Below are 19,133 nucleotides of genomic sequence, written 5' to 3'. Positions count from 1 at the left end.
CGCGGGCTCAGGCAATCCACTCACCTCAGCCTCCCAAAGGTGCGGGATTACAGGCTGAGCCACCGAGTCCAGCTTGGATATATTATTTTTATATATTTTTATTTGGATGAGAAAATAGATAACTAGTGAATTGGTAGGGTTAACATTAGAAGCAGCTATATCCTGGTTACTAGGAGTTTCATTTTTTTTGAGTTGTAGTCTTACTCTGTCGTCCAGGCTGGAGTACAGTGGCATGCATACTCACGACCACCCTAGTGTCGACCTGCTGGGCTCCAGCGATCCTTCCGCCTCAGCCTTCCAAGTAACTGGAACTACAGGCACGTGCTACCATGTCCAGCTAATTTTTTTGATTTATTGTAGAGACAAGGTCTTGCCAAGTTGCCCAGGCTGGTCTCGAACTCTCAGGCTCAGGCATTTCACTCACCTCAGCCTCCCAAAGTGCTGGGATTACAGGCTGAGCCCAGCTAATGTTTCTTAAAGTTATAAACTTTGCAGTACAAACTTTAGCTGGGAAGATTTGACAGATTAAATACTGAGAGTGCAGTATGAATATATGTTCATTGGAGTTTATTACTTTTTTTTTTTTTTGAGTTATAGTCTCACTCTGTTGCCCAGGCTGGAGTGCAGTGCACGCTCATGGCCACTGCATCCTTGACCTGCTGGGCTCAGGTGATCGAAGCTTCGGCTTCAGCCTTCCAAGTAACTGGAACTACAGGTGTACGCCACCACGCTTGGCTAATTTTTTGATTTATTATAGAGATGAGGTCTCACCAAGTTGCCTAGGCTGGTCTCGAACCCCTGAGCTCAGACATTCCTCTTGCCTCTGCCTGCCAAAGTGCTGGTATTATAAGCATGAGCCGTTGCACCCAGCTGAATTTATTTTTAAGTTGATTTTTAAATAATAGGTGAAGTAGAAATACGACTTTTCCTGGATAAATTAAATCACATTTTCTGTGATGTGTGCCTCAACTTATAGACAGGCACTTGTTATTTATTTATTTGTTTGTTTTTTACTGTTTGATGCTGTATGTTTCTTTGGATAGTGCTAAGACATAATGTCTTATCATAAAGTTCAGCAATTTCAGGATGCTAAGACTTCTTTGTACCCTTTACCAGTTTCTTGGGCAGATCTTGGTCTATTTTCTAATTTAAAAAATACATCTCAATGCACAATAATTGAAAGTGTGACTCTGTAGATATTGTCTCATTCTTCCAGCCTAAGATAGAGAGCACTTTAGTATAGTATATACTTTGCCTTATTTTAGTCAGTCCCGAAAATAACTACTTATCTTTTGGCATTAATTATGAAAATAAGCAAACATTTTTTTTCTCACTACAAGAATAGTTCTTTACAAGTAAGGGCTGATTTTTGGTATATAGGGTTTTTATTTCAGGTCTAAGAATTTTTTCTTTTTTTTTTTAGTTGGTGTCTCACTCTGTTGCCCAGGCTGGAATGCAGTGGCATACTCACAGCCACTGCAGCCTAGACCTGCTGGACTCAGGTGATCCTTCCTCAGACTCAGGCTTCAGCCTTCCAAGTAGCTGGAACTACAGGCGTGTGCCACCACACCCAGCTAATTTTTTGATTTATTGTAGAGACGAGGTCTCGCCATGTTGCCCAGGCTGGTCTCGAGCCCCTGGGCTCAAGCAATCTTCTTGCTTCTGCTTCTCAAAGTGCTGGGATTACAGGCATGAGCCACTGGTTGATATTTTCTTCTTTACTTAATTTATTCTATGGAGTAAACATTATACAAAACATACAGAATCATTTATTTAACGTCTTTCTCATGAATATTCCATTTGTCCTGTTGCTGTGGTTTTTTTTTTTTTTTTAGTTGGAATCTCACTCTGTCGCCCAGGCTGGAGGGCAGTGGCACGCTCCCGGCCACCACAGCCTCGACCTGCTAGGCTCCGGCGATCCTCCCGCCTCAGCCTTCCGAGTAGCTGGAACTACAGGCACGCGCTACCATGCCTGGCTAATTTTTTGATTTATTGTAGAGATGAGGTCTCGCCAAGTTGCCTAGGCGGGTCTCGAACCCGCGGGCTCAGGCAATCCACTTACCTCAGCCTCCCAAAGGTGCAGGATTACAGGCTGAACCACCGAGCCCACTTGCTATGGTTTTTACTTTTGTTATTAGCTACTTTTTTAGGATGGTTTGTATTGATGTGTTATAATCATGTATATATTCTTTTGTGTCTCATATTGTGCTTATCTTTATTCGTTGATTAAGAAGTTTTTGCATATATTAGTTATTGATTTGTGACTGTATACTTGTCATTTTGGTTAATGTAGTTGATTTTATTATGTTGTTAGCTTTAATTGGGTCATGACTTCAGTCAGTTGAATTGGATCATTACTTCTCCCTCAAGCTCGTCCTGAATCTTTGTGGTTAGGAAAAGGTACCCTTTATGTCAGGATGCATGCCTGGTGACTGGAGTATAGACAGGATTTCAGCTTTGATTTGTCTTCAGCTGCACTACTGTGTATGTACTGGCCCTTTATTGGGTTAGCCTGAAGCTGTTAGGTTTGCATTATTTGCACAGATTGTACCCACAATGCTGCTGAATCAGTTAGCTTCATTTTTCTGTCTACTGTGAGAAGGTTAGACTAGGTAAGAAACTTGCTTATCACCACCAGTCTTTATCATCACTTAGTGGGAAACAACTCAAAAACATACAACATGCAGCCTACTGCATATGTAGAGGGTGATGTGGTAATGTAGAAATAGTGTTATTTTTGCATTCATAAGAACCACATTATTAGACACCTGGAAAGAAAATATAGTTATAGACAAGTAAAAATTTTATCCTTGTCTTTTTGTTTTCTTCTATTATAACGGGCAATAAAGTTTTTCCTACCTAATTAGCTTCATATATGTCTTATTTTTTCCTTTTTATTTTGGAACTCTCCTTGTCTTCTAATTATGTAGGTTTTAATTTTGCTTTTTTGGCAACCTGTGTGTGTGTGTGTGTATGTGTTTGATGGGGAAACATAGTATTGATTTCTCTAACTTGACACATTGAAGTAAATATTATTATTTTCTTTTGAGTTGGGGTCTCACTCTTTCACCTAGGCTGGAAGTAAGTGGCATAATCACAGCTCACTACAGTGTCAACTTCCTGAACTCAGCCAATCCTTCCGCTTCAGCCTCCAAAGTAGCTGAGATTACAGATATATTCCACTGTGCCTGGCTAATTTTTTGATTTTCTTTTGTAGAGATGAAGTCTCACTGTGTTGCCTACGCTGATGTCAAACATCTGGGCTGAAGCAATCCTCCTGCCTTGAACTCCCAAAGTGCTGGGATTATAGGCATGAGCTATTGCACCCTGCTAAATATTAAGTAGAATTTTTAGAGGGATCCAGTGTTTTGGCAGCTGTAAAACAAATTATCTCTGTGACATTGAAGGTTGTCTATGTCAAATAACAAGTCTGTCTAAAGCAACTGGCCTTGGCATTAATTATGAAAATAAGCAAACATTTTTTTTCTCACTACAAGAATAGTTCCTTACAAGTAAGGGCTGATTTTTGGTATATAGGGTTTTTATTTCAGGTCTAAGAATTTTTTCTTTTTTTTTTTAGTTGGTGTCTCACTCTGTTGCCCAGGCTGGAATGCAGTGGCATACTCACAGCCACTGCAGCCTAGACCTGCTGGACTCAGGTGATCCTTCCTCAGACTCAGGCTTCAGCCTTCCAAGTAGCTGGAACTACAGGCGTGTCATGTAGTTTCCTCCTTTCTTTATTTATGTATGAATGTAGCATATGTATTTGCTATTAGACCAATCTCTTACTAATTTCATTAAGGGAATACATTTATTGCTTATTATTGTTTCAATCTTAATGAATCTTCTAATATTAAAAAATTTCTGTTTGGGGCAATTTTCCATTACATTCAGATTCATTTTACTTATTTTTTAAAGTTTATATATATATGTTTTTTATTTTTTAAATTTTTAAAAATTCTTTATTTGAGGTAGAGTCTCACTGTCACTAGGCTGGAGTGCAGTGGCATGCTCATGGCCATTGCAGCCTTGACCTTCTGGGCTCAGGTGATCCTTCCATTTCAGCTAGAACCACAGGCATGTGCCACCACACCTAGCTCATTTTTTGATTTATTGTAGAGATGAGGCCTTGCCAAGTTGCCCAGGCTGGTCTCGAAACCCTGGTCTCAGGCAATCCTCTTGCCTCCGCTTCCCAAAGTACTGGAATTACAGATGTGAGCCATCATGCCCAGCTTAAATTCATATCTTATTTTGAAGATATGTGGTACAATTCAGGATTAGGTATACAAGTAGATTGCACAGGTCAAGTTTGGGCCTTCCTTTGGTCCCTCCCCACTTTGCCTGGTTTGAGATCAGGTACCCTTATTGATGTTGTGTTCCCCCCTCCCCGCCCCACTCCAGCAGTATCCCACTACTGCCAATCCCTTTCTTATAGTATCATGGTAAATGTTCAGGGTCCACTTATGAGTGAGAACATGCGGTACTCTGTTCTCTGTTGTTCTCTGTTCTCATGTTGTTTCTGTGGCTGATCATTGAATATTATAGACTCTAAATCTATCCAAGTTACTATGAAGTCCATGTTTGTCCTTCTTTATGGCTGCATAACAGTCTATCGTGTATATATTCCACATTTTAAAAATCCAGTCCAGTTTCACTGGGCAGCATTCTTCATTTATTAAAAAATAGTTAAAGCTTAAGACTGTAGTGTGCTGTAATCATAGCTGTGACTAGCCACTGCACTCCAATCTGGACAACATGTCAAGACTCCGTCTTTAAGAAAACAAATTTATTGAGCACTTACTGTGTTTTAGGCATTTTACTAAGCTTTATAATTCTCAGTTTGTCAGTTTTAGGAAGAAAATATATCATGAAGAAGTGCTCAGGGTCTATTAAGTGACAAGAGCAAGTTAGAAAATTGTGGATGATATGATTCCAATGTATTTTGATTTGGACACAGGAAAAATTTACATGTTAAACAATAGCTATCTTTTTTGAGGAGTTGGTGGAATTATGGAGGACTTCCATTTTCTATATTATATATTTAGCAATGTTTGAAGTTTTCATAAGGAATATGTTATTTGTAGTAAGAAAACTTGGAAAATAACATGAGTATAAAATCTCTAGTTTATAGAAATCTTCTAGTTTATAGAAGTATAAACTTTAATTTTTTACATATTGAAATCTTACAGTGAATATAGACAGATATTTATATGTTTATATCTATCAACATTTTATTGCCTTTCAATTTGTAATAACATTTAGAATATTTCAAAAGTGTTCTCATGTATATATAGTTTCTGTGAAAAATCTTTCTACATTTATTTGTAGGCTATTTTGATTATTTCATTACAGTAGATTCATAGAAGAATGATTTAATCGAAAGCATAAACTTCCTAAGGGTCTTGGTAAATATTTCCGGATTACTTCCCAGAAAAATTGTACTAGTTTTCAGTATGAAAGACAGTGATCAGCTCACTACTCTAGTAGTGAACATTATTAGGGTCATTGGTTTTTATTTATTTATTTATTATTTATTTATTTATTTTTATTTTTTGAGTTGGAGTCTCACTCAGTCGCCCAGACTGGAGTGCAGTGGCCGCTTCTGGCCACCGCAGCCTTGCCTGCTGGGCTCTGGTGATCCTTCCGCCTCAGCCTTCCGAGTAGCTGGAATTACAGGCATGCGCTACCATGCCTAGCTGATTTTTTGATTTATTGTAGAGATGAGGTCTCGCTGCCCAGGCAGGTCTCGAACCTGTGGGCTCAGGCAATCCACTCACCTCAGCCTCCCAAAGGCGCGGGATTACAGGCTGAGCCACCGGGCCCAGCTATTTTTTTATTTTAAAGATGTGGGATACAATTCAGAATTAGGTATATAAGTGGTCGTCATACAGGTAAAGTTTGGGCCTCCCTTTGGTTCCCACTTGACCTGGTTTGAAATCAGGTACCCTTAGGACATTGGTTTTTAAAATTAATCTGTAAGTCTTTGTAAGAAATGTGCCAAAGTCTGTTTAGGTGGTTTCGATAATGGCGATGAGAGAAGGATAATACTGATGGGATTATCTTTTTAGCAGTTAATATTTAAAAAATAACTGGAGAATGGATGTGACTTTTCATTTATATGTTTGCATTTTCAGGCAATTCTGCCTTGAGCTAAATGGACTTGCTGTCAAACTTCAGGTAATATTTCAAGTTAAAACTATAATGGAAGGTTCTGATATTTTTCTTTCTTTTAACTTAATGTGCTTACAAAGACATGCAAAATTTGATTTATTTTCTTCTAGAATTTTACATGGAAATGTAGTAACACAAGTGAAAACTTTTTCATTATTATTTTACATATTAAGAAATACAATTATTTTTAACAGAGTGAATGCCATCCAGATACTTGTACTCAAATGACAGCAACTGAACAATGGATTTTTCTTTGTGCAGCTCATAAAACTCCAAAAGAGGTGAGTATTTATGAAATAGAATGACGAATAAACTCATCATAACCTAAAACTCTCCAAAACGATGGGAGAAAAATTTTTAAAGTTTTCAGTTAACTGTTTATTTTTCCATCTCCTTTTGATTTTCTTGCTTCAAGGCTATTACCACAGTGCTACTTTAGGATTTCTAGTGATCAGCATCATTTTTCATAATTGAGCAATTGCTTAGACTGGCTAGAAGTCACTTTATGATTCTCTGGCTATTACAAAGTAACGTCTTTCAAATTGTGCTGATATCTACTGTGTAATGGTTGAGCTATACCTGTTGAGCTATACAAGATATTTGTAGAATCATGATTTCTTTTGATAGGAGGAACTGCTGGTTACTCTTTGATGCCTAGTTAAGTAGAAATGTTACTTTTGTGCTTCTTAATATTCATGTTGTTTTTCTCCCATAGTTTTTGTTAAGGTGAGACTATAGGCAGTAGCAATTGTTTACGGTATTTTTTCTTATTTTAAAAATTTCTTCGTATCATCTGATGCCCAGTACACTCTTCCTTATTTGTCTCAAAAATGGTCTTTACAACTGGTTTGTTTAAACTGTGTGTTGGTGTCTCTTTTAATCTGCATTTTCTTTTCATATGTAGTAATTACTGTTTATTTGATACTAACTCATAGAGGATATTAGGTTGGTAGAATTATAGACCTTTAATGGTCATTATATTGGCAGACTTCTAAGACTTGAAGACAAATGACTCTGTAGTTGCAAAATCAATATCTGATGTTTTTTTGTTTGAAAAAGGGGTACATTCATGAAAATAAGGGGTGTTTAGTACCCAAGAGAATAGCACTTATTTAGAAGACCCGTTTCACTTAAGTGTTACATTTTTGTGTTAATACATTGAAGGAATATTAGGATTGTATCAGTCTACATCTAGAAGAATCTGCATTGTAGTTTCATTGATAATTCACTAAAGTTGGCTACTTTAATATAGTGAATTATGTAATAATTGCAAATAGGAAACTGAATCAAGAAGAGTGGTTTTGTTTTGGCAAAATAAGAAAGAGGAATTTTTCTTACTTTAGAGTAGAAATGATATCCAGTTTGTGATGTATTGTCTTTCTTTTAGAGCTTTCAAAGAGCTGATGTGAATCTTAAGTATACTGATATTCTCATATCCATTTTTTTATTGATTAATGTTAAGTGTACCATTGAATAATCATCAGCATTAGGACCTGTAAATGATTCTTAGAATTGCAACTTTGCTTACTGAAGTCCAGCTCTGTTGACTCTGTCATCTGCCAAAGGAGGATTTCCAAGTGGTAGTTACATGGAATGGAGTTGCTGTAAATATGAGTGGGGACCCAAAAACACCTGGAATTATCTTTTGTAGTATAGGGTTCCCCTGCTAGGGAAGTGTTCTGGGAATCCATCAGCATCAGTATACCAGCTAGCGTTGTTGTGAGAGGCTATGTTTGGCTTCAGTGAATTTTTTTTTTGGCGATTCTTTCAATCGATGGTTTATGAGTGCACCTACCAATACCACTCTGAGCGTTTAGGAGTTTTTGATCAAGAATGTCATGACCCCCCATGCCTCACCTTTCCTATTCACCCAATCTCACCCTGAGTGACTTATTTTTATAAATACATTCTGGGGTTTTTTTGGGGTTCTTCTCATGTACAAACAAAAGAAGCACTTGAAAGGACATTTTTTGAACTCTTCTGAAATGACCGTGTCTAGTCAGGAAACTGTAGGAACTGACAGACTAGAGCTAAGAAATTTGCTCTCGCTAAGACTGGGCAGATTCTGAAGTAGAAGAGGCAGAATACTTAGCACCAGTGATAATTTATTCAATATCCTTAAGAATTAAAGAGAGGCACTGAAACAAATAGAGTTAATTATACAAATAGTGACTGTAGGTGACAAAGATTGTAGCTTATAAACCCTTTCAGGCACATGCATTGTGATCACTTGCAGTAACATTATGATTATGCATTGGAAAAATATAATTTATAAAAATCTGTGAACATATTATAATACTATTTTGTAACCTGCTGTATTTTGCTAGCTTTTTGCTGTTACGACTGCTGCAGAGTAGGAATAGGCACCTGATAATTTATTGAGGGAGGATGAAGGAAAGGCAACTAAAACAAGGCAAACTGTCTTCCAACCTCCTCTTCTTCCCTCCAAATGCAGAAACCTATTAAAGGTCTATCATGATAACCATGAGTGGTAACCATGACTGTGGAGCATTTGAAATGTGGGTAGTCCAAATTGAGGTGCTGTAAGTGCAAAACATGTATTGGATTTCAAAGATTTAGTGCAAAAACATAATATAAAATACCTCATTGAGGGACAACTACTGGATATCTACATATAAAACAATGAAGTTGGGCTTCTACCTCATACCATGCACAAAAACTAGCTCAAAATGAATCAAATACTTAAATATAAGAGCTCAAATTGTAAAATTCTTAGGAAAAAGCATAGGTGCAGATCTTCATAAACTTGGAATGAACAATTATTTGTTAGATATGACACCAGAAGCTCAAGTAATGGAAGAGAATGTAGGTAAATCGGATTTCATCAAAATTGAAAGCCTGTGTGCTTCAGAGAACATTGTCAAGAATATGCAAAGACAATCTGAGGAATAGGAGAAAATGTTTTTGGAATTAGTATCTTTGATAAGAATCTGGCATCCAGAATACCTAAAAAATCGTTACAACTCAGCAGTTAAAAATAAATAACTTAAAAATGAGCAAAGGATTTGAATGGACATTTTTCCAAAGAAGATATAGAAATGACCAATAAGCACATGAAAGGATGCTCAGCATTAAACAAATGCAGATCAAAACCACAAATGAGAGTTGATCCAAGGGTTGTGGGTTATTGTTAAGCTGATAAATATTGTCTTTGCCTGCAAATCATGCTTCACGAGAGAAAAAAAAAAAAAAAAGAAAACACAACAAAAATGGATAAATAAAATATGGTGGCCAAGTGCAGTGGCTCATGCCTAGAAACTCAGCACTTTTGGAGGCTTAGGTGGAGGATCGCTTGAACCCAGGAGTTCAAGACCAGCGTGGGCAGCCTAGCAAGACCTCATATCTACAAAAAGTGAAAAAGTTAGCTGGGCATGGTGACATGCACCTATAGTCCCAGATACTCTGGAGGCTATACGTGGGAGGCTGAGGCAGGAGGATCACTTGAGTCTGTGGTGAGCCATGATCATGCCACGGCACTCCAGACTGTGCAACAAAGTGGGACCCTGATTCAAAAAAAACAAACCAAAAACCAAAATATAGTACAAATACAGTGTTATACAATGTGTACAATGGCACAAAATGTACAGTGTACAGATTCAGTGATACAAAGTGTTTAAGTACAATGGAATCTTTTACAGCTATAAAAGGGAATGAAGTTCTGATGTATGCTACCTCATGGATGAACCTTTGAAATCCAGTATGTATTATGCTGAATGAAATAAGCCAAATGCAAGAGGATAGATACTGGCTGGGCATGGTGCCTCATACCTGTAATCTCAGCACTCTGGAAAACAAAAATGGGAAGATTGCTTGGGCCCAGGAGTTTGAGACCAGCTTGGGCAACATAAGGAAACCTCGTCTCTACTAAAAAAATTAGCCAGACATGATGTTGTGCACCTGTAGTCCCAGCTACTCGGGAGCCCAAGATGGGAGAATTGAATGAGCCCAGGAGTTGGAGGCTGCGGTGAGTTGTGATCATGCCACTGCTCTCCAGCCTGGGTGACAGAGTGAGACTTGAACCCTCCCCAAAAGGACAGATATATGAAATATTTGTATGAAATATTTACAGTGGGTAAATTACTAGAGACAAAGTAGTTAGAGGTTGCCAAGAGATGGGAGGTATGGGGGCTTAGTGCTTAATGGTAGCAGAGTTTTTTGGAGTTGTGAGTTGTGGTAATGGTTGCATCATATTGTGAATGTAATTAATGACACTGAATTTTGTACTTTTTAAAATGGTTAAAGTGACTTTTTAAAATGGTTGAAGTGATGACTTTTAAATTGCAATTTTTGGAAATGTTTTTTAAAAATCAAAAGCCTCACAATGGCATATGCTTCATACCCACTATAATGGCTAAAACATAAAACATAGACAATAACAAGTGTTGACTGGTGTGTGGAGAAGTGGAACCCTCACACATTGCTGATAGAATTATAAAATGCTTCAGCTACTTTGGAAAACAGTTTGGAAGTTCCTTAAAATGATATGCTTACCTCAGAACCCATTGTTTCAGACACCTACTCAGTGTAAATGGAAGAAGGAAAGGTGTAGATGCAGCAAGGGCCAGAAGTGGAGGGGAAATGCTGACTTGGAGAGTTGTTGAGATCTTCATGGACCTGGATTTTTGCTGAGTCAGCAAAAGGAATCTGCTTTTTTTTTTTTTTTTTTTTTTTTTTGGGTTGGAGTTTCACGCTGTCACCCAGACTAGAGTGCAATGGCCGCTCCCGGCCACCACAGCCTCGACCTGCTGGGCTCCGGCGATCCTTCCGCCTCAGCCTTCCAAGTAGCTGGAACTACAGGCGTGCGCTACCACGCCCGGCTCATTTTTTGATTTATTGTAGAGATGAGGTCTCGCCAAGTTGCCCAGGCGGGTCTCGAACCCATGGGCTCAGGCAATCCACTCACCTCAGCCTCCCAAAGGCGCAGGATTACAGGCTGAGCCACCGAGCCCGGCCTGGAATCTGCATTTCTAGAGTGAAATTTGGGCTTGAGTAGTTCATGTAGAGAGTTACTCCTGCAGAAATGGATATAAAGAAATGGCCAGAATTAAAGGGAAACTCATGTTTAAAAAAAACATAAACAAAAACACAATAGGCTTGGAGTTGCCTCATGACCTGGCAATTCCACTCCTTGGTATATATCCCCCAAAATGAAAGCATGTCTGCACAGAGATGTGTAAATGAATAGTCACAGTCTCATTACTTCTGATAGTCCAAAAATAGAAGCAACCAAATGCCTATCAACTGATAGATAAGTAAAATGTGCTACAGTCATTCCTCAGTATCTTTAGGATTTGTTTGAAGACAACCATGGATACCAAAATCCATGAATGCCAAATTCCCTTATATAAAATGCTGTACTATTTGCATATGACCTGTGCACATACTCCTGTGTACGTTAAATCATCTCTGGTTTACTTATAATACCTAATACAATGTAAATACTATATCAATAGTTGTTATATTATATTTTAAAATTTGTATTTTTTATTATCGTTGTTTTAAAAATTTAAAACGTTTTTTTAGAGACAAAGTCGTGCTCTTTTGCCTAGGCTGAAGTGCAGTGGCTTGATAATAGCTCAGTGTAGCATCGAAATCATGGGCTCAAACCATCCTCCACTCAGTCTCCTGAATAAATAAGATCACAAGCATGAGCCACCTTACCTAGCCCAGTTTAAAAAAATTTTTTTTTTGGCTGAATCTGTGGATGCAGAGTGGAAACTATATATGCATACAGTGGAATATTATTCAGCTATAAAAGGGATTTAAGTCTGTAAAGGGAGAAACATCCATTACAGAATTTCATATATATTGAAAAAAAATTTTCTTTTGGGTCAGAGTTTCACTGTCACCCAGGCTGGAGTACAGTGGCATGCTCATGGCCATCACAACCTTGAACTACTGGGCTCAGGCGATCCTTCCACCTCAGCCTTCCAAGTAGCGGCAACTACAGGTGTGTGCCACCACGCCTAGCTAATTTTTGATTTATTGTAGAGACAAGGTCTCACCATGTTTCCCAAGCTGGTCTCAGGCCCACGGGTCAGGCAGTCTTCCCACCTCCGCCTCCCAAAGTGCTGGGATTACAGGCGTGAGCCACTGTGCCCAGCTTTATTTACATTGATGATTTTATAGACTAAAAGTTTTTAATTAAAAAGAAGGAAGGACATACTGATTCATGCTTTACTGTGGGTGAGCCTTGAAAACATAAGTGATAAGCCGGGCTCGGTGGCTCAGCCTGTATCCCACACCTTGGGAGACTGAGGTGAGTGGATTGCCTGAGCCCACGGTTTCGAGACCCGCCTGGGCAACTTGGTGAGACCTCATCTCTACAGTAAAATCGAAAAATTAGTTGGCTGTGGTAGTGCGCGCCTGTAGTTCCAGTTACTTGGAAGGCTGAGGTGAAAGGATCGCCGGAGTCCAACAGGTCGAGGCTGCGGTGGCCGGGAGCGGCCACTGTACTCCAGCCTGGGCGACAGAGTGAGACTCCAACTCAAAAAAAAAGGAAAACATAAGTGACAGAAACCAGGCACAAAACACCACTTATATAATTCCACTTTTATGAAATATCCTTAATTGACAAATCCTATTAGACAAAAAGTAGATTAGTTGTTGCTTAGTGATGGGGGAGGAGAGAATGGGAAGTGACTGCCAGTTGGGTCAGGGTTTCTTTTTGAGATGACAAAACTGTTCTGGAATGTAGTAGTGATGGTTGCACAATTTTGTGAATATTACTAAAAGTTCTTTCTTTTGAGTGGGAGTCTCAATCTATCACCCAAGCTAGAGTGCAGTGGCACACTCACGGCCACTGCAGCCTCGACCTGTTGGGCTCTGGCGATTCTTCCACCTCAGTCTTCCAAGTAACTGGAACTACAGGCACATGATGCCACCATGCCCAGCTGATTTTTTGATTTATTGTAGAGATGAGGTCTTGTCAAGTTGCCTAGACTGGTCTTGAACCCCTGGACTCAGGTAATCCTCTTGCCTCGGTGTCCCAAAGTGCTGGGATTATAGACATGAGCCACCGTGCCCAGCTTAGTTACTGAGTTTTTAAAAGAGAAAATTTTATGGTTTATGAATTTTAATTAAAAAGTAAAAAATACCATTAACAGTTTTGTATCAGTTACATGTTGAAATGGTAATATTTTGGATATAGTGGTTTAAATATATTATTAAAGTTAATTTCAGCCATTTCTCTTTACTTTTTAAATGTATATACTAGGAAATTTAAAATTAATTGCGTGGCTTGCATTATACAGTCAACCCTTCACCAACATGGGGATTAAGGGTGCCAATTCTCCAGTCAAAAATCTGTGTATAACTTGACTCCCATAAAGCTTGGACTAGTAATAGCCTGCTGTTGACTGGAAGACTTGCCTTTTCTGTAACATAAAAAGTTGATAAACATATATGTTATATATTATATGTGTGTATTATATGCTATAGTCTTACAGTAAACTAGAGAAATGAAAATATTGTTAAGAAAATTATAAGAGAAAATATATCCTCATTGTTGTCATGTTGAGTAGGCTGAGGAGGAGGAGGGATTGGTCTTGCTGTTTCCAGGGCAAAGATGAAAGGAGATCTGAGCATAAGTGGACCCACACAGTTCAAAACCATGCTATTCAAGGATGAACTACATTTCTATTGATAATTTTGGTTTAAAGGTTGTAAAACTGTCCCATGGTATAACCAAATGATAGATATGAGAAACACAGTGACTTGGGATATTATTATTATTATTATTATTTTGAGTTGGAGTCTCACTCTGTCGCCCAGACTGGAGTGCAGTGGCCGCTCCCAGCCACCGCAGCCTTGACCTGCTGGGTTCTGGCGATCCTTCCGCCTCAGCCTTCCAAGTAGCTGGAATTACAGGCATGTGCTACCATGCCCGGCTGATTTTTTTTGATTTATTGTAGAGATGAGGTCTCGCTGCCCAGGTGGGTCTCGAACCCGCGGGCTCAGGCAATCCACTCACCTCAGCCTCCCAAAGACACGGGATTATAGGCTGAGCCACCGAGCCCGGCAGGATATTAATTTTTAACCAGATAATCTGCAGTCAGGTATCTGGAGAAAGATAGTTTTTCCAGTAAGTATTGCTCATCATATTGTTTTTGGCAATGAGTTGACTAAACCATAAGTTCATATGAATACATAGTTAGAGAGTACTTTTTTTGTTTAGAGAATCTTTGTGTATTGCCATGGCACTAAGCCATATTTAGTAGTTGTTGTCATTTCTAAGTAACAGCTTCGGTTTCAACACTTGAACGATATTCTAATTACTTGGTAGAGTTATTGAACTAGAGTTACTGTTACTCCTTTCTCTAGTTGTTTTTTCTTTCTGGTTGACTCCCTGCTTGGTTCCTAGTTCTTCTTTTCCTTGACGCTTCTCCCTGTCTGCCTTCAGGAGGACTGAATGAGGAGAATTACTTCTTTGCAGTTTTATTTTTCCTTTAATAAGTTTGCTGATTTGCCATGAGGCAGTAAGTTTGATTATTTCTGATAAATAGGATATGACATTTATTAAAATATAAAGAACCTTTAAAATTTCATGTTAAAATTCTTAGGCAATTCAGGAGAATGTTCTGTAGAGAGCTGTGCTAGATTGGTAATAGAGTGCTAGAGACAGAATATGGGATATTTTCTAGGATGTGAGAAGGCAGTGGTCCATGGAGATATTTGTGAAGGGAGGAAGGCTTATGGACTGTTTGGTAAAGTATAAATCATTAGACAGCAATCAAAGTATCTAGGTTATTGTTTTTTAGTCCTACTTCCTACTGGTATGTTCTTGTGTAAGTTACTGACCATTTAAAACCTGTTTCTTATTTGTAAAAGTTGGATTAGATAATCAGGGATTCTTCTCACCTCTAAATATTTTTTTTCTAGGTACAATGTTGGGAGTAAAAATGGGATACTGGTTTATGTATTACCTAGAATTGTGCTGTTAGTAGTTCATGGGGATAATAAAGCCATATTTATTGATGTAACATTGTATTTTATAATTATTCTGAAATTGTAAGGGACTTCTTTCTTTGAATATGCTCATGTCTTTGGAATAAGCTATCAATATCATGAATATACCTAATCTAAGAGGTAGAGCTCTTTGTTGATGCATTTCTATATTTTTTCTTTTGTAGTGTCCTGCTATAGACTATACTAGACATACACTTGATGGTGCTGCATGTCTTCTGAATAGCAATAAGTATTTCCCCAGCAGGTAAACAAAATTTGTAAACATGGTATTATACTTTTTAGATTTAATTTAAAAATTGATGTCTCAAAAGTAAAATCAGACTGTTGGCTAATACTTTTTTTTTTTTGAGTTGGAGTCTCACTCTGTCACCCAGACTGGAGTGCAGTGGCTGCTCCCGGCCACCGCAGCCTCGACCTGCTGGGCTCCGGCGATCCTTCCGCCTCAGCCTTCCAAGTAGCCGGAATTACAGGCATGCGCTACCATGCCTGGCTGATTTTTTGATTTATTGTAGAGATGAGGTCTCGCTGCCCAGGCGGGTCTTGAACCCGCGGGCTCAGGCAATCCACTCACCTCTGCCTCCCAAAGGCGCGGGATTACAAGCTGAGCTACCGACCCCGGCTGGCTAATACATTTTTTTTAAAGCAGTTTTATATTTGGCTTCTTCCAGTTATTCAAACTGAAGTTCGCATTTTGGTAAAACAGTAGGACTTGGCTCTCAAAGCTCACAGGCCAGTTCAGTGTAGGCTAGCCCCTGCTGCTATATGTCGTTTTGCAGGGCTCTCTCTCTCAGGCTTTGGAGACGAGATGTTTACATGCTTGTTTATGTGAATCTCTCTGATAATCAGGTTCCGTCTCCCTTTATACAGCCTGAGGAGCAGACTTTCCTAAGTTGGACTGCTTGTTTATGAAAGATTCCTTATTCTTTCCTGTAGATTTTTAAGATCTGGGAGGAAGCATGCATGTCATATATCATCAGTAAAGTTGTATCTGATTCTCTATTCTATTAAGATATTTGTTATCAGGTGCATGGATTTGGAGATTTTTTTCCCCCCTCAAATATGATTAGCTTCAAAGTGCTCTTATAAAATATGTTAAGAAAAATATTGATTTTTCTTTTACCTCAATATTCTATATGTACATATTTAAAAAGAGTAAACAGTGACTCACATCCGTAATCCTAGCACTTTGGGAGGCCAAGGTGGGAGGACTGCTTGAGCCTAGGAGTTTACATAATGAGACCTTGTCTGTACAAAAAATTAGCCAGGCATGGTTGCATGCGCCTGTATTCCCAGCTACTTGGGAGACTGAGGCAAGAGGGCCTGAGTATAGGAAGTCTGAGGCTGTAATGAGCTATGATTGTGCCACTGTGCTCTAACTTGAGAGACATTGACACCCTGACTCAAAAAAGAAAGGAAGGAAGGGAAGGGGGGAAGGAAAGAAGGAAGGAAGGGAGGGAGGAAAGATAGATGTAGGCAATTTTTATTTTTAAAATTTATTTATATTTTAAATTATTTTATAGAGACAGGGTTTGCCTATGTTGCTAGATTAGTAATAGGGTGTGAGGGACTTCATAACTCCTGACCTCAAGTCATCCTCTTGCCTCAGTCTCCCAAATTGCTGGGATTATGGGTGTGAGTCACCACACCCGGCTGACAATTTTGATTTCTAAAATAATAAAGGCAAGAAAATAATCTTGTTCTATAGAATAAAACAATAATTATTTTCTGCAGTTTTAATCACATCTAGTAAATACAGTATTAATGTTGTAAACATGTTTTAGTAAGTTTTGAATCGTCAGAGATTCATTTTAACGGCATTGCGCTTGAACAAATTTTCAGAACTATAATACTGAGGGCTGGGCATGGTGACTCACGCCTGTAACTCCAGCACTTTGGCAGGCTGAGGGGAGGATTGCCTGAACCCAGAAGTCTGTGACCAGCCTAGGCAACATAACAAGATCTCATCTCTAAAAAGAAAATCAAAGAATTAGCCAAGCATGATGGCATGCATCTGTAGTCCCATCTACTTGAGAAGCTGAGATGGGACTATTGCCTGAGCCCAAGCAGGCTGTGGTGAGCTGTGATTCAGCCTGAGTGGCAGAATGAAACCTTGACTCAAAAAAAAAAAAGAGAAAAGAAACTATAACACTGAATTTAACTGTAGTTAGGTACAAAGTATACTGGTGCAGGAATGAGGAGCAGGATTTCTAGGCACTTATAAACAGTACAGCCTTGGACTAGATACTTATTTTCCCTAGATGTCAACTTCCATACTTAAGAATTGAGAGCTAGATGCAGTGGCTCACGCCTGTAATCCTAGCACTTTGGGAGGCAGAGGCGAGAGGATTGCCTGAGCCCAGGGGATCAATACCTGCCTGGGCAACTTGGTGAGACCTTGCCCACAATAAATACAAAAAAAAAATTAGCGTGGTGTCGTGTGCCTGTGGTTCCAGCTACTTGGAAGGCTGTGGTGGAAAGATCACCTGAGCCCAGCAGGTCAAGTCTGCGGTGACTGTGAGTGTGCCACTGCACTTCAACCTGGGTGACAAAGTGAGACTCTGACTCAAAAAAGAGAGTTGAGAAGATGGGACTATGTTGTTCCTAAGAGTCTATACAGTTCTATTAATCTGTGGTTTCTTTCGTACTTCTAGGGTTAGCATAAAGGAATCATCAGTAGCAAAACTAGGATCAGTATGCCGTAGGATTTACAGAATATTTTCACATGCTTATTTTCATCACCGGCAGATATTTGATGAATATGAAGTAAGTATATTTGACTGATGTTATCTTGATACATTCTTATCAGAATGACAGTAATATATGTTAACATCATTAGTTTTTTGGCTTGGGATAGTAAATTAAAATAACATTTTAAAATTTCTTTCTACAGAACGAAACGTTTTTGTGTCACCGGTTTACTAAATTTGTGATGAAGTATAATTTGATGTCCAAGGATAACCTGATTGTACCCATTTTAGAGGAAGAAGTTCAGAATTCAGTTTCTGGGGAAAGTGAAGCATGAAGGGAATCATATAGAAAAATGTACTGATCACATGATTAACATGAATTATGTACTGTATATATATCATTTTAGACACATCAATCATGTATTCATATTATAGCTTCTTTGTGTAGTATAGGTTTTTGTATGCTGTGTTTGCCTTTTAAAATGGGAAATACTTTTTAAGTTATTCATGAGCTGTATATTCACTGGTGTGGCACTCATCATTATAAAATAAGATTAGTATTACCTGTTTATAATGCCTGTTAATAAAAGACTTTACAGTTTGGTAAAACTGCTGCTAAACAATCATTGGATCACAATCTTCATCAAACAAAACCATATATAAAAAAATGAATGAGCTTGATGTTTCTCACAAGCCCTACTATAGAGGTAGTCTTGTTTTCCTTTGGTTTTACCTGAGTTTAGACATCCTAGAAAATTTTGTAGTACATAATTCCATCTTATCTGTTAACTTTCCCAAAATGAGATAAAAGTGTTTTAAAATTCTGTTTATGGTATTTGATATGGATATATGATTATGTGCATATCAATGTAAATGCAAACACAACATTAGTAATACTTAAATAATCTTACTGTACTACGTGAAGTATATTTGAGGCTAGCATACTTGGGAAGGTTTTACTTTTTTGCCACAGTGGACTGACACATATGAGCTGGTAAGGCATGTAAATGATATTCCCATTGGAAACCTGTCCCTTCTGCCTTTCTCATTTCTCTTTACCTTCTCCTCAAACTATAACTGAGACACTTTTCAGACTGTGGTTTAGTGGTAGCTTATACCTATTTATATTTGTATTAGTTACTTACAGATTATACCTCACATTAGCAATGATATTACACTACAGCAATGATATTGCATATTACTGTAGGCTCTTATCTCTGTTTTGCAAAATTATTTTAACTACTTGGAAAGCAATCCTTAAACTAGCTTGACTCTTCCTGTTGGTAA

General features: G+C 38.4%; 1 protein-coding gene across 1 annotated transcript in view; it reads left to right on the top strand.

Annotated features, from left to right (window-relative positions):
- Positions 1–18,734, top strand: part of LOC103265410 (MOB-like protein phocein) — a 38,932-nt gene extending 20,198 nt beyond the window's left edge. The window contains exons 4-8 of the mRNA XM_021715015.1: positions 6,135–6,177; positions 6,366–6,452; positions 15,324–15,403; positions 17,811–17,922; positions 18,050–18,734. Coding sequence (XP_021570690.1) covers positions 6,135–6,177; positions 6,366–6,452; positions 15,324–15,403; positions 17,811–17,922; positions 18,050–18,181 — 454 coding nt within the window. The 3' untranslated portion in view covers positions 18,182–18,734. The remainder of the gene's footprint in view (positions 1–6,134; positions 6,178–6,365; positions 6,453–15,323; positions 15,404–17,810; positions 17,923–18,049) is intronic.
- Positions 18,735–19,133: the final 399 nt, after the last annotated feature.

This window comes from Carlito syrichta, unplaced genomic scaffold, assembly GCF_000164805.1.
Source record: "Carlito syrichta isolate Samal-C Ts95f unplaced genomic scaffold, Tarsius_syrichta-2.0.1 Scaffold306547, whole genome shotgun sequence".
NCBI lineage: Eukaryota > Metazoa > Chordata > Mammalia > Primates > Tarsiidae > Carlito > Carlito syrichta.
The sequence above is the reverse complement of the archived record's forward strand: the minus strand, read 5'-3'. Positions and strand labels throughout refer to the sequence as shown.